This window comes from Astatotilapia calliptera, chromosome 17 (assembly GCF_900246225.1).
Source record: "Astatotilapia calliptera chromosome 17, fAstCal1.2, whole genome shotgun sequence".
Taxonomy (NCBI): domain Eukaryota; kingdom Metazoa; phylum Chordata; class Actinopteri; order Cichliformes; family Cichlidae; genus Astatotilapia; species Astatotilapia calliptera.
Window position 1 is genome coordinate 20,199,041 of NC_039318.1, and position 14,543 is coordinate 20,213,583.

General features: G+C 42.0%; 1 protein-coding gene across 24 annotated transcripts in view; it reads right to left on the reverse strand.

Moving 5' to 3' along the window:
- LOC113009826 (CUGBP Elav-like family member 2) overlaps positions 1-14,543 on the reverse strand; it is a 236,879-nt gene that overhangs the window by 20,910 nt on the left and 201,426 nt on the right. For 12 of the 24 annotated variants that reach the window (XM_026148402.1, XM_026148410.1, XM_026148403.1 and 9 more), the window contains one exon: positions 3,620-3,862. In XM_026148402.1, the coding sequence (XP_026004187.1) occupies positions 3,620-3,862 (243 nt within the window). The remainder of the gene's footprint in view (positions 1-3,619; positions 3,863-14,543) is intronic. The other 12 variants (XM_026148411.1, XM_026148413.1, XM_026148412.1 and 9 more) reach the window with 1 other exon arrangement.

Below are 14,543 nucleotides of genomic sequence, written 5' to 3' on the forward strand. Positions count from 1 at the left end.
GTTTAGCAGTGTGGTTTTTGCATCAGTGCTCGATGAGTAAATGAGCTGCTAATATAGTTTGATCTCTCCTCTAAGGAAACACTGTTTGTGTTCCACCGTGATTCTCTCAGACAAGTTGAGCATGAAAGCTCTAATCTAGCCGACTAATTAGATTCCAAAACAAAAGTGGAATACTGATGCTGTCAAAAACTCATCCTTCAAAGACTTGAATTAACAGCAAATTAACATCTTGTTTCTATTGTGTGATATTTTCTTTTCCTTCCCAGAATAGAGCTTAATCTTTTGAAAGGACTGAGAAAAGGGGATTGAAAGCGCAGAAAAATCTGGGAACTCAATTCGCAAAACAATTTTTTATCTCAACGCCCCACCTTTAGCTCCAAATAAATCGATATACAGTAAGGGAGAGATGTTTGTCTGAGCTCTGTTTTACCCTCGCTCAAAGGAGAGGTGCAAATTGCAGCTAGGATCAAACAAAATGGGAATCAAATCCCCGACATTTAAGAAGTGTATTTTAACGGCGGTTTAGGTTGTTAAATTAGAAACTAAAGAGCAACGAGTCAAGGGTTAGCTCCCCAAAGCTATTGAGGAAGGAGAAGAGGAGAAAGGGGTCTCTGAACCCTAGTATAAAACGAGAAACTTCCCAATCAAAAAATCAAAAGCGTCTAAACAATTTTAGACGCCGAGCAGCTGAGCTTCTGCTGCAGCAGTTTTTAAATTGGACATCAGACGATTCCAGTACGCTCCACGCCAACCTCCAGTTTTATTTTTACACCCGTTTAAATCCACAAAATTTAGACATTATAAATTTTCAAAGAGGACATCAGGCAAGCGCCTCTGTATCCATGAAATTATCTACTAACCATTTTTGATTCATACTTTTTGGAGTTAAAAGTAATGACTACTATTTTTGAAAATAGAAAACGGATAATTATTATCATTAGCAGAAAACCTCTAATTTATAGTTTATGCTAACAAATTTTGGAGAACAAGATCCACAAAAAGTTGCAAAAATCTGTTCAGGATTATCTCCAACACTCCATTCATTCACTTTTTGGTTTATCTTCTGGAAAATCCCATAATTTGCGTCACCCTCAACTTTATTTTGAATCATTTTAATACATACGCGTTACCCAACTTGCCAGATTATCTACAGACATGATCTACACGCTGGATATAGCTTCAACACATCTGTCGGCAAAACAATTAAATAATGTGTTCGTTAGTCTTCACACCCTAGTAGCATACTTTTCCACATAATACTGTAATATGTTTCGATATCAGCGGCACAGAGATGTCATGCATTTACATAAAAGAGCGAGAGAAGGGTGTCAGCCTCTGATGATGATTTAGCATTTAAAAAGGAGCTACAACAGGACAGACCTCAAAGCACAATACTTTGTAAAATATCAAAGAAAACTGTTCCCACTGAAGGTGGAAACAATAGTTCTTCTTTGCTACCTAAAGCAAAAACACACTGTAAAGTACAAACAGGGTATGACGGCACAAGAGGAAGAGATGCTATCAGCTACAAAGATAACCAAGCATGTCCGGAGCGTTCGCTAGTTGCTTTCCGTATGACAGGAAGAGCAAACGGCGGATGGAATTACTGATACGGTTACATAGTTGTAAAAGAACAGCTAAAGGACAGGTGGAAAATATTTTTCAGTTTTCAAGTAATAATCTGGCACATTTGAAGCTTTTAAAGATTTGTTGGTTAGGTAGTCACGTTATACATTTACGCAGCATTTCCAGGGCATACGTTAGCTAGGCTATTTTTGTGCTTATAGTTGATGTATGCCACTTCACTGGAATAGTAAGTTTGATTCTTGATTCTTCAGATCAGACAGTGTGTGATCAGTCAACCGCTAGAATGTTATGTTATACAGTGCATAGCATAATCATAAATATTAGCGCACATTTGCCTAAAATTGCTTAATATAGTTTTGAGGCTACATTGCTTTAATTTGTAATTTTTTAGTTAACTAAAAAAATAAAATACATCAATAAAGGATGTAAAAATTATTTACCATTAAGAAATAGTGAAATGCTAATTATTATTATTATTATCATTTTACTAGCTGGTTAATTATTAATTTGTAGATTACTACATTAATGGCTAAGGTAAGTAAGCTAAGGACATTATTTAGATGGCTATTTTGAAGCCCTGATGCTAGCAGTTGTTTACTTTTGCTTCGTCTAGCTCAGGGGTCGGCAACCTGCAGCTCTTTAGTCCTTTTAGTGCGGCTCCATGTGGTTTGGGAAAATACTTTTTTTTTTTTAAGTAATTAGCTGATTTTATTTTTTATTTATGTTAGTTCTTTTTTAACTTGTAGTTCTAAATTGGAAGATTATTGTGATATTGAAATATAAATATAAAATTCTATTCTATTATTTTTTTGATCGCTCAAAATAAGCGTCACACTTGTGGAAGCCGATATACCCGCCAAAACGCCGTGCATTTATCGAGACTTTCAACCCCAGGTAAGACAATTCTGGATCTTCGGATCCACATTATGTCAGCAGCTCCACCGTGGACTATGTTAAAAGCAAACACCGCTCACGCCTCACAGATGACAGCTTACAGTCCTGCGTAAAGATGAAAGTGACTTCGTACAGCCCCGATTTGCAGACGCTGTGCGCAGAGGTTCAGGAGCAGAAGTCCCATTGTAAACATATCACGGCAGACCCGACGATGTTTCCATGAACACGCTTTTCAGCATCTCTTTATTGACCACTTTTCACACACGGTTGCTGTACGCATGCAGCCGGTGTTAAAGCGCACAGCACGCCTTAGTTGTTCACACAAAGCATAAAGGTAAAAAAACAATATTACAGTGTTATCTTCATTTTAGATGTCAAAAAGTATTTGCGGCTCCCAGTGTTTTCTTTTGCGTGGAAATCGCGTCCAAATGGCTCTTTGGGTGTGAGAGGTTGCTGACCCCTGGTCTAGCTGTTCACTTAGGATTGTGAAAATATTGCGGTTTGACGAGTGCGTCACACGAGTATCACCTTTAAATTAAATGTAATATTTGATGACCTGAGGACCAGAACGGGCTCAAAAATGAAATCTTTAGGATAAAATGTAACTTTTCAGCCGTAACCTACACAAACAATAAACTGATCATAAAACAGTTGTTTTAGAATCCCTTGACTTAGTTATACATGAATTAAATAATATTCCTGATGAAATATAATTATGATTTCATTAATTATGTTTCTATTATTTGTCAAAAATTCAACAACTAAATTGTTTTAAACTATTGATTTTTCTACTTTCTGGCTTTCCACCTCCAATTTAATACTGAATGCAGATCTGTGAACACCATCGCAATGAGCACTTCATGAGAAATTCAGAAACAGGACGTGAATCCCTGCATTTTTATCTGGCGTGAACATTTTTCAGATATCGAACATGAAAGATCATCTTCTGGCAACCTTAATTCAGAGACCCCATTTCCTCACTGCGCAACTTTCCCAAGAGTAAGATAAAGGAGAGGAACAATGGCAGCTCTAAAAAAGGAATTACAGAACAAAAGGAAGAAATGAAGAAGGAGAAGACGGCAGGCGTATGTTGGATAGATTTTTTTGAGTTAGATTGTTCTTGTTTGGGGGCACTGACTGCTGCTGTGTTGGCCACGGGGCTGCAGTAAGGGGTTGTGGAGGAGGTGATGGAGGTGGGCGGCTCGGCGGCGCTCCTTACAGCCAGATACTGCGGGGTGAGGCCGCCCAGGCCCGTCAGGCTCCCCCAGGTGGTCGCACTGTTGAGCTGCTGCATCTGCTGCGCCAGCTGCTGCTGCAGACGCCGCTGCTCCTTGTCCTTCTGTGTGTCGGCAAACTTCACCACGATGGGAGATGAGCAGCCCTGCGGAGATGGGAGGATGAGGAGGAGCGTAAAGAAGGGGAGGGAAAGAGAGGAAGAAAGGGAAAACGAGAAGGATGAAGAAAGGGAGAAGGGAAGAAGAGAGTGAGGAAGTGAGATAAAAAATAAAGAAGTGATAGAAGATGAAAGGGAAGTATAGAAAGGCCACAAGCCCCCAAAGATGAGAGGAAAGGAGACAAAAAAGAACATGAAAGGATGGAAGGAAATGAGAGAGGAGCCAAGATGAGAGAGAAGGGAGGAAGAGAAAAACAGAAATGGAGAAGTGAGGAAAGAGGAGAGGAGAGGAGTTCAGGCAGGAGAGGAAATGGGAGAAGAAAGAGAAAAGGAGTCAAAGGATTGTTCAGGTACTTTGTTGCTTGCAAACACACCTGTAATAATTGTTGTACTGAGTGAACACAATATGGGCAATAAGCCACATGTCTACAGTGATGATACAGACCTGAAATCATCCACAAACATCTTTGTATTAACAAACTTAACTTCAGCAAAGAAAGAAAATATTCTCAATTAAAAAGTCCTCTCTTGCGCACACACACACACACACACACTCACACACTCACTCAGGGACACAGGACACGCACACACAGTCACACAGGAAACTTGAGTCTAAAGCCGGTGGGCTTTCTTCTTTCCCCCAAAAGGGCTCAGTTATCTCTGAGTCCAAAACGGTATCACCAGAAACAGATTTCCCGAGTTCTCCAACTATTTCATCATCTCATATGAAGAGAGACTTGATCTGTGTGTGTCTGTGTGTGAGTGTGTTAATATGTGTGAAAGAGGGGGGGAAAGACCTAGAGAGAGAGAGAGTGATTTGGGCGACTACGAAGAGAGGTTGAGAGGGCAAGAGAAAGATTTAGAGATTTTAACGGTCACTAGAACGGCATCTAATTGTTCGAATTCTTACGCCTCAGAGCAGCGGCAGTGTGTGTATGTGTGTGTGTAAGAGAGATGATTGTGTACGCACACTGAAGCTGGGTAACAAATCAGACGTCCAACACGCTTGCTAACAACTATGACACGAAGGAGACAAAAACCCACAACGCTCCTGATGAAAGCTGCGGTGCCGGCTGAAACGAAGCTGAGACGGCAAGTCATAATCTATCACACCACACCATTACTCACACAACGCAATCAAAGCCTAACTAGGGGCAAATCCGTTCAAAAACAAAGGCAATCTGCCACAGGAGGATAAAAACCTTTTGATTGAAACATTTAGTTTGAGGCTCGATTCCGCACTCGGCGGGGGAGGGAAGGGATTTGCCTACTTTGCAGATAGCGCTGCACACGTTTTGGAGCGGAGATGTGCTGTATGACGGTTGTGTGTGCCGGTGCAGGTATTTTGTGCAAGAGTGAAAGCGAGCGAGCGTTTGCACTTCCTTCCTTCACTGTGGATCAGAGCGTGTACTGTGAAACTAGCTTTTAGCATTCACACTTCAGTCAGGACCACTTTGGTAAAAATAACACCGTGATTTCCATTTGCATTTATTTAGATTTGGCAGTACCGGGTGTTCCAAAGTAATGAGTTTGTCGGACAAACCGGCCTTTTCATGCATGTTTGCTGAACAGGTGTCTGAGATCATTTAGTGCGGGGCACAGGAAGAACGATCCCCAACATTTAGGGAGTGAAAATATGCACTTTACTTTAAATTTACTGAGTTTAGGGACAAGAATGCGACAGTAACATATAATCTTTACCCTTTCTGGACACAATTTTGCATTCCTGAAAAGAAAATCTGTCAGTCTCTGATGCTAACACGATGCTAGGAGTGAGATGCTAAAAGCTGAGGGCATGCCAACCCCAAACAAGCAGCCCAAACTTGATTTTTAGGCCTCACCATTTTTGTGTTGATACTCATACATTTGGGCCATTTATCCCTTTGAGTCAACTTTCTTCTGATTGGCTGCCCTCTTACAAACAGATGGTCTAAACAGGAAGTGGAAAGTGCTTCTGTGCGCACAGCCAGAGCTGCATGCCTGAGATGTCCAAATAAGGGATATCCTCTCTGTGACATCATAGAGATCCAAGAGTAGAAAAAAAAACTGTGAGAAGCCTGAGCTTTTGTCTCACAGGGAGTATTTGTACATACACTGATGTCACTATTTAAAGCTATGGCCATGTTTAATATGAGAATCAACCACTGTAATTACACGCAAGGCCTAAAAATTCATTGTTTTTTTTTTCCTAAATATCCTCCAAAATAATCAATTAATAATCATTAACACCTTTAGAAGCGTATGCCTACACTTTGACAGTATGACTGTCAAAAATAAAGAGTCTAGCCTAAAACTTTAATGGGAAATTAAATGAATTTCAAAGCCGAATTAATCTCTTACCAACATCACATCATCACAACTGATGGCTGTTGGCTTTTGCACCAAATATTATGCCTTTAATCTCGGTATAAATTGAGACACAGCACTGAATCATTTTGATATGACTTTAATTGGTTCAGCAGCTTCATTCTTATAACAAACACATCGAAGAATACAGATGCATGCTTTTTTTTTAAAGCTCTGTGTTTTCTCTTACTGTGAAATGCGACAATCTGACCAATGACAGAATACACATCACATCCTGAGCAACATTAAACACTAGAGTTTCTGTGTAATTTAAAAGCAGACCTTCTTTGTCAGATAGAACATCCAGTGTATCTGCTTCCTTGTATGTGTATGTGTCTGTTTCCGTGTGTTACTGCCCTTCTTCTGTAGGCCGGGGCCTGACTTATCAGCTGAATGAGCTCGTCTCCTGTCTGTCGGCGGCTCGGCCATATTTACTCTGTCTCTCCACTGGTCATTTTGCCTCTTCATTCTGACCGCCGACAGATAAAGTAGAGGAGACGACGGGAGAATTGTATTGGGAGGGCGAGGGTTAGTCGGGGCCTCGCCGTTGGAGTCGATTCCCCCTGAGAACCGAGCTCCCTATCCCGCTCTGCTAAATATCTCATCACTCCAGTTGACACCTTGTGAGTGAGGGGAAATGCAGCCCGGAATGAGAGTCCTGCTCTGGGAGGAAGGCTGAGGGCCACAGGCATCTACGCCTGATGCTGCCGGTTATCCCCGAAAGGCCGGCTGTTGCACTTTGAAGCTGTTTTTCAGGTGATTGCCTCGTTGGTTACCTTCGCCCCTAAATGCTGAGGATACATGGAGAGAAAGTGGCAGCTCATGCCATCTATTAGTTTTGCTCAAAGAAACAAACTATCCTGCTTTTACCTTAAGGGGATTTTTTAAAAATTCATCACAGATTAGCAGCAGCTTGAACTTTCATATAAAAACACTCTCTGACTAAAGAGCTAATCAACCTTGATTGAGATGAACAAGCATCTAGAAAGCCATGTATATCAGAAGCTGTTTTGACAGATGAACTCCAGGCAGTGTCAGGAGGATTACGTTGGGACTTTGTCCAGCTGGTCCTTGTGAACCACATGCTCAGATGGGGTCTCACTTCTGGAAGTACTCTGGCTTCAGCGATGGAGCTGCATGGATAGAGAGTGCAACAGGCAGAACATGGGACCTCGTGCTCCCTGCTCATGCCCCGTGAATTCAATTGACTATTACCTTTTCTTCTATAACACAGTCTGTTACTTCACTGGAAAGGCAGGAACATTTAATATCTGATATGCCGGATATTCTTTTTCTGCTCATTTTAGAGGTCACCATGGTGGACCATCTGCCTCCATCTCACCCTGCTCCTACAATCCCTTCTGTCACACCAACCCTTTCTATGTCCTCATTCACAACATCCACCTTCTCTGCGGTCTTCGTCTTTTCCTCCTGCCTGGCAGCTCCATCTTCAACAACCAGTACATCCACTATCCCTCCTCTCAACCTGAGATATCCCTCTGATGATGTCCACATTTCCAATCCTGTCCATCTTGGTTACTCCCAATGTAAATATTAGCATCTCCAGCTCGGCCTCCTGTCTTTTTGTGAGCTCCACCATCTTCAAAACACACCTCATAGCAAGTCGACCATCTTGTAAATCTTCCTTTTCACGCCCCTGTCACTCATTTCTACCTACTTCATCCAGCCTGGACCTCTCGCACTGTCCATTACTTTGGAAGATTGACAGCCCGTCTCCCTCTCATTCACACACAAATTTTGTCTTGCTTCAGCTGACTTTTCTCTCTTGGACATCTCCACGTTTACACAGGTATCTCATCAGGACCACCTAGCTTTCCACTCTTCATACTCTTCATAGCTACCCTAATTTCCACCATATTAATCCTCTGCTCCTCTACTTTCATCCATCCATCCATCTCTAACATCCTTTCCAGTTTGGTCTCTCTCTGTGATACATTTCTCTGCCAGATAACGAAGTTAAAAGCTCAGGACTAAAAATGCAGATTATCAATCTCCACTGATGACTCTCTGGAAATTGTTCTGCAGCAGCCATCTTTTGAATTGGACTACATGGACTACATATCTAAAGTTTAAACTTTGCATGGTGTGATTATAAGTCTATTATAAATATATTTTTAAACAGAAGCCATGGCAATTTGGGCAATTATGACTAACTTTCACTGTTTCTGGGCAGCTAGAGGTATATGATTCAACTTCATCTTAAAATAAAAACAGAACATAAAGGTGAGAGTCTGGAGAAAAGTGGGCGAAACTACAGGTTTTGAAAATACGTCATAGCTTTTGGGATAAATCCACAATTCCAGTGTCGAACTGTTTGCGCAGAGGTTTGTGTGAAGTGTCATTTTTTTATATTCAACATCCAAAAATTACTATTAAAAGCACTGGATACACTTAATTTTTCATATAGCATAGTTGATGCTGTGGCACGATGGGCATATTTTCAGATGCTTCCATAAATTTAAACAAGTAGTTGATGTGCTTGGATTCCCAAAGAATTTGGACTTGTAACTTGTGTATGTAACTAAAAATAAAAATACTCACACATTGTGTATTTTACAGTTTTGGTAATTAACCTGTGAAGAAAAAAATAACTTTCCAAACCCTCGCTAACTAAATATGGCAAGTATAAAAGGACTATTAAATCTTTGTCATAGTCTGGTGTGATAATCTCCTTACACTCGTCTCTTTTTCTCCCATAGCTGTTAAAATCATTAACTGCAATTTCAGTAGAGATGCATACATCTCATTTTTAGCTACACGTGTCTTTCATGTTCTATCATATTCATCCCTCTGCAACAATGAAAAATAACTCGTCCCCATTTGCAAGTAATTTCATAGTTTTTACTGCAGCTGCATTTCCTTTCTATTCTGGTAGTTGCCATCATATTCCACTGAAATCTGCATCTCGTGAGCTTCACAGTGCCACAAAAGATTAATAGGCAACAAAAGATGGTGACAGGTTAACCTGCACTTGACCCATGACGTCAGTCTTTCCTTCTTTCACCAGAGCCTTTAGATTAAAGCCCTACTTTAGACAAGGACACCTTTTACACAACCCTGTGACAAACAGTGGAGTCTGACGGTTTGGCCGAGACTGCCCTTATAAGGACATTCAAAGGAAACATCGCAGCCTGCGATCCAACATTACTGTTAGTTTTTTTTTTGTCCATATAGACACGACAGCATCACACAGTTGTTGTGTCGGCTGCACATCCGTGATGGGACTCTCCCGTTCCACCACATGTCCAAAGGTGCTCTATTGGATTGAGCGCTGGTGACTGTGGAGGCCATCTGAGTACAGTGAACTCATCGTCATGCCCACAAACAACATTGTAAGATGATTTGAGCTTTGACACCTGGTGCATTGGCCTGCTGGAAGCAGAATAAAAGGATGGATGTGATCAACAACAATACTCAGGCAGGCTGTGGTGTTTAAATGATGCGTTGCTGGTAGTAAGGAGCCCAAGACTGCAGCTCCAGACAACAGAACCAAAAAGATTTTCGGGATGTATTATCTGGAATTAAAATTTTAACAGGTTAAAGAAAAAGAAACTAAAAATATAAAAGCCCAGAGTCTTCTGCCATTTCTTCTAAAATTACCAACTACTACCTATAGCCACCTATAACAACCAATGAGGGTCACTTCTCTCAGGAATTATCCCGTTTCCAACAACCCATCACGCCTCTGTGATTTAAGTCCATTTCAGAGTGTTTGACGAGGCCAGTGTTTATCGGTATCTGCTGATACGATGGGAGTCTGTAAAACCCTTTCTGCTGGGTGTAATTACACCACATGTTGAGTAAATCTAAATTTGTAAACCATCTGATTTGCTTTAAATTGCCCACTTTTGAATACAAACAGCAGGGGGCGACATAATGGCTTCATCTCGCTTACGGGATATTTCATGAGTCTCCTGCGGACAGTCGGCTCCTCACAATACACTGACTTTATTGATAACAGGCAACTAATGTTACCCAACATATGAATACTAATGTGTGGTCATAAAAAGAAACGTTCCTGTTTTGCCTCAAATGGTCTCTGGGTTCATATTCAACAACAGCAATGTGTCTCGGTGCTGGAGGTGAAGCATCGATTCCCATTTTCAGCTATTTTCAGGAGACAGATTTTCAGCTCCAGTCAGTCAAGTCTCCCATGTTGCACAACTTTCACATCTTGAAAAATAAAAAATAAAGCGCTCCGAGTCTCATGGGAGAATTTTTTACCAGAAGATGCTTCTACGGGGGAAAACACTCTATTCTGAAATGCTATTTTTGTCTGTTTCTTGCAATCTTTTGACAAATCTCCTACACAGAAATGCCCGTCTCAGACAGATATCGTAACAGCATTTTCACTGAAATATAGATGTCAGTGCTGCCATCATGCAGCAGGTTGAGTGCGCTTGATAAAACCTCTAAAATATGCCTCAGAAATTTCACCTGCGCTGCATATGCTTGATGCCCAGGTGTCACGCCACAGTTCCTGACTGACAGATGGGTCTGTGTAGGCCGATGGCATGACAGCCCGTGGTCTCAAAATTACACTGCAATGATCACCTGCTGTAATTACGGTATCCGACTTTAAAATGATGTAATTACAGCGTATCGATCAGCTGAAAATACCACCTTAAGAAAAAGGGGGGAAAAAGTGAAACTTTTGTCTGTGACTTGGATCGACTTAACCAGGAGTTCACTGAGCTAATAAAGCCAACTACGCTCCCTGAAGCCAACGCTCTGAGACAACCGTGAAGAGAGCATTACACATCGCTTCCCATCTTTCCCAAAATGCTCAGATGCACTCGCGCGAACTGAACTTATAAGCTCCGGTCCGTTTACCTTGGAAATCAATCTCTCATAGCTTTCAAGAGAGTTTATGCGCTCTGAGCCTTCTCCATCTCATTTATTTACCTCTCGCATAGCCTTCAAATGTCAAACCATGTTAACTTACCCTGCTAATAGGAAGTCAGGAGCCCCCGATATCTATAGGAGTCTGCGCGTCACGTCTGAGCTCTTTGTGCATGTTGTTTCAACTCATTGTCCCCAAAACCCAGCCTACTCGCTCAGAAGGAACCGTCAAAATCTGTCAAAGGCAATACTTGGAAAAGCACTCCCTCTTTAAATCGTGCCATGTTTAACTGTTCATTGTTGCATGTGATTAAACTTCTCCTTCCACTTTAGCTTCGCACTTTATTATTTATAGACTGTCTCAGTTTTTCATCAGTTGAAATAATTGTCGTTGTTTTTTCTTATTTTAATAGTGTAAAACATTTCCATTACAGTGAATTAAATCTATAATGAATTAATTCCCTGCCTTTGTAATAATATATATATTAAGAATCCATATTATGCAGAAAAGGTTTGCTTTGTGTCCATTTTGAGATTCCCAGAAGCTTATAAAAGCTGTCGAAAACAGACATCTTGAAGGTTGGATTGATGAAGACATCAATCCAACCTTTTAATCATTTTCAACCTTAAAGTGGTGCAAAATTCTCCCTCTAGTTTTGAATGTTATCAGCTCACTGAAAAGCCATTACAAGTCGTTACCAGTCTCACACATGCTGCCAGGCTCCTCCTCCTTTTTGTAGCTGTACCTCATTCGATCCACCCTTCAGATTAAGCGCAACAAAACATAGTGTGAGCTTGACACATCAACCGGCTTGCTTTTTCTTTCCTAGTGGTTGTCTTTAGGTTTGTTTTCAGGCACCAAAAATATGGATGGCTATTTGTTAGGAGGTAGAATCGGTTGTTTGCTGATGAGAAGTTGGGTAGTTTGATCCCTGAACCCCAATTTGCCCCCGATGCATATTTACTGTGTGGAAGATAAACTGCATTTAATAATGTGCTCTATGAATGTGCGTATAATGCAAAAAGGGCTCTTGAGTATCCTTTTCCTTGATCACCAAGACATTTATTTACCTTTGGAAATCTTACATGCACTTCTTCAAACTACCACTAGAGGTCTCCTGCACAAGCTGGAGTGCCTACAATGTTTGAAAACCATCTTCTGAGTTGCTATTAGACGAAGAATTGCACCTACTGGCCGTTCATTGAGCTGATAACATCAGAACTGGGCGACTGGATTGCGTTTCCTGTCAGCAGGTGTGGACACACACATCACCTGTCGGTGTAAAACAACGCTTGACTGAACAGCACGACAAACTGAAGCCTCCAGACTGATCCTACAGCTGAATCAACAATTCAGCTTAAATTAGACTTAGATGGTACTTATAACACCGGCAGAGCATATACACTCTAGAACACGCATATACATAGTAAACTGTGACTAAATTCAGAGTAAATTGAGACTATTTGGAAAACAAAGACGAATCTGGCATTTTGTGACAAATACTCGAGACTCATAAGTTAGGCTAACTCAGACTCCTTCTGTTAAAATAAAACATGGGATCATCCAGCCTTATACGGTGTCAACATCAGCCCCTGATTAATCTAATCTCCTATTTTCTTCCCACTGTCAGTCTGTATCTGTCTCTGCTCTTCACTACAGTCGACAGATGTGTTTGTTCACTGTTTAAACAGACACTGCTGTGTTTTCGCTCATGCTCTACTTAAGCTCTCGTCTAAATGCGCTTGAACGCTTCTGCATTTCCGACGGGGGGTCGGAGGGGGTGTGTGTGCACGTATGCAGCAAGCGCAGGATAATACACAAGTGTCCCTCTAGTTTCGTGCGGGAAAAGGAAAAAAGAAAAAAGGTAGGAAATAGAAAAATCAGTGTTGATGGAAAACTGCACGAGGGGAACCTGAGTGCTAAATGAGTCTTTATAAAAGGAGTGAATAATGTAAAGCACAAATAAAGCACAACGAAGGCGACCCACTTTTCTCCGTGTGTGTCTTTAGAGGTTCGACGGCGAATTACCCGTCCCGCTCATATCCACTTTCATTACGGCCTAACATTCAGAGAGCAAGGGTGTGTGTGTGTGTGTGTGTGTGTACAAATGTGTGCCGGCGTGTACCTGAATGTCACGCCGTAATGAGAATGGATATGACAGTGACAGGGCCATCAACGAATGGGCCCCCGGTCTGCCTTACTTCTTCCTCGTGACATGTGGCGCGTACGTGACAGGGAATACACTCACACAGACACACGAACACACACATCACGTACACACAATCTTTCTCTATCTAAGACAGTGGGGTGCAATAGAGCCAAGACAATAACCAAACTCTATTTACCAGACCTCATTCCCTCATTCGGACTCGAAGTAATTACTTTTAAATTGCAAAACTGAGGAACATTAACAAACGGATGCGGCAATTTAGGTCCGCCTGGGGCTAGACAGCTTGTTTTCAAATGGAAATGAAGGTATTTTGCCATTGTCCACTGTAATATTGTTGTGTTATGGTTTAAAGCTTCCCTTTCCCCCCTTTTCCTGTGTGCATGATAAAAGCAAAGGGGCACTGGTAGTGTTTACCGGCCCCACTGTGGCAGACAACTTGCTCGGAGCGAGGTTAATTCTAGCCTAATGCTAACGCCGACGGAGAGGAGCGTCGCTCCTTCGACTCAGAAAGACAGACACCGCTGCTGTTCGGCCACATAAATCAACACAGACACTGATATTCACAGTGTGGCAACATAAACAGAAAAACCACACACATACTCACAGATAGACAGACAGAGGGAGGAGCATGCGTTTTCCCCACGTCAGGGTCACAGCACATCAATAGCAGCCATGATTATCATGATCAGCTCTAATGAGGGGGCTACGGGGGTGAATGCCACTCGTTCTTTTTTCCCCTTAACACAGCCTGTTATTACCGCTTTTTTTTGTCTCTTTCTCTCTGACTCGCAGGGGTACACACACTCTGTGCTCGTCTTATACCATGTAATTCTCTTCCCAATCACACTCCTGTCATCCTGCCCTGTCACAAGGCCTGACAATGCTGACAAGGGCGCCCCAAAAACCCGGGTGAGGCAGGGGGGGGGGGGGGGGGGGGGGGGACACAAAAGAGCTGCGACTAGGTCCCCATTATGGCACCGCTGAGGTCACTGTGCAACTGATGAGGTCTGTAACAGCACCTGCCAATTTGCAGTTGTTGTGTCAAGGGTGCTGCTTATTTGTCACAGTTTGGAGACTTTGCCAAAGTTTGCCCTAGTTGGAAAATCTGCGATTGGAAAAATGGAGACTAAACAGGCGATGGTGATTTTTATCCCAAGGCCGAGGACGTGACTGTGCCAGCTTCTGCTAAAGCTCTGGATGGACTTCTAGCTTTTAGGTGAATGTGTCACACTGGTCCTCTGCACACCTGGCATGTGGCGTTAGAGGTCTGCACAGGTCCTAACCTTAAG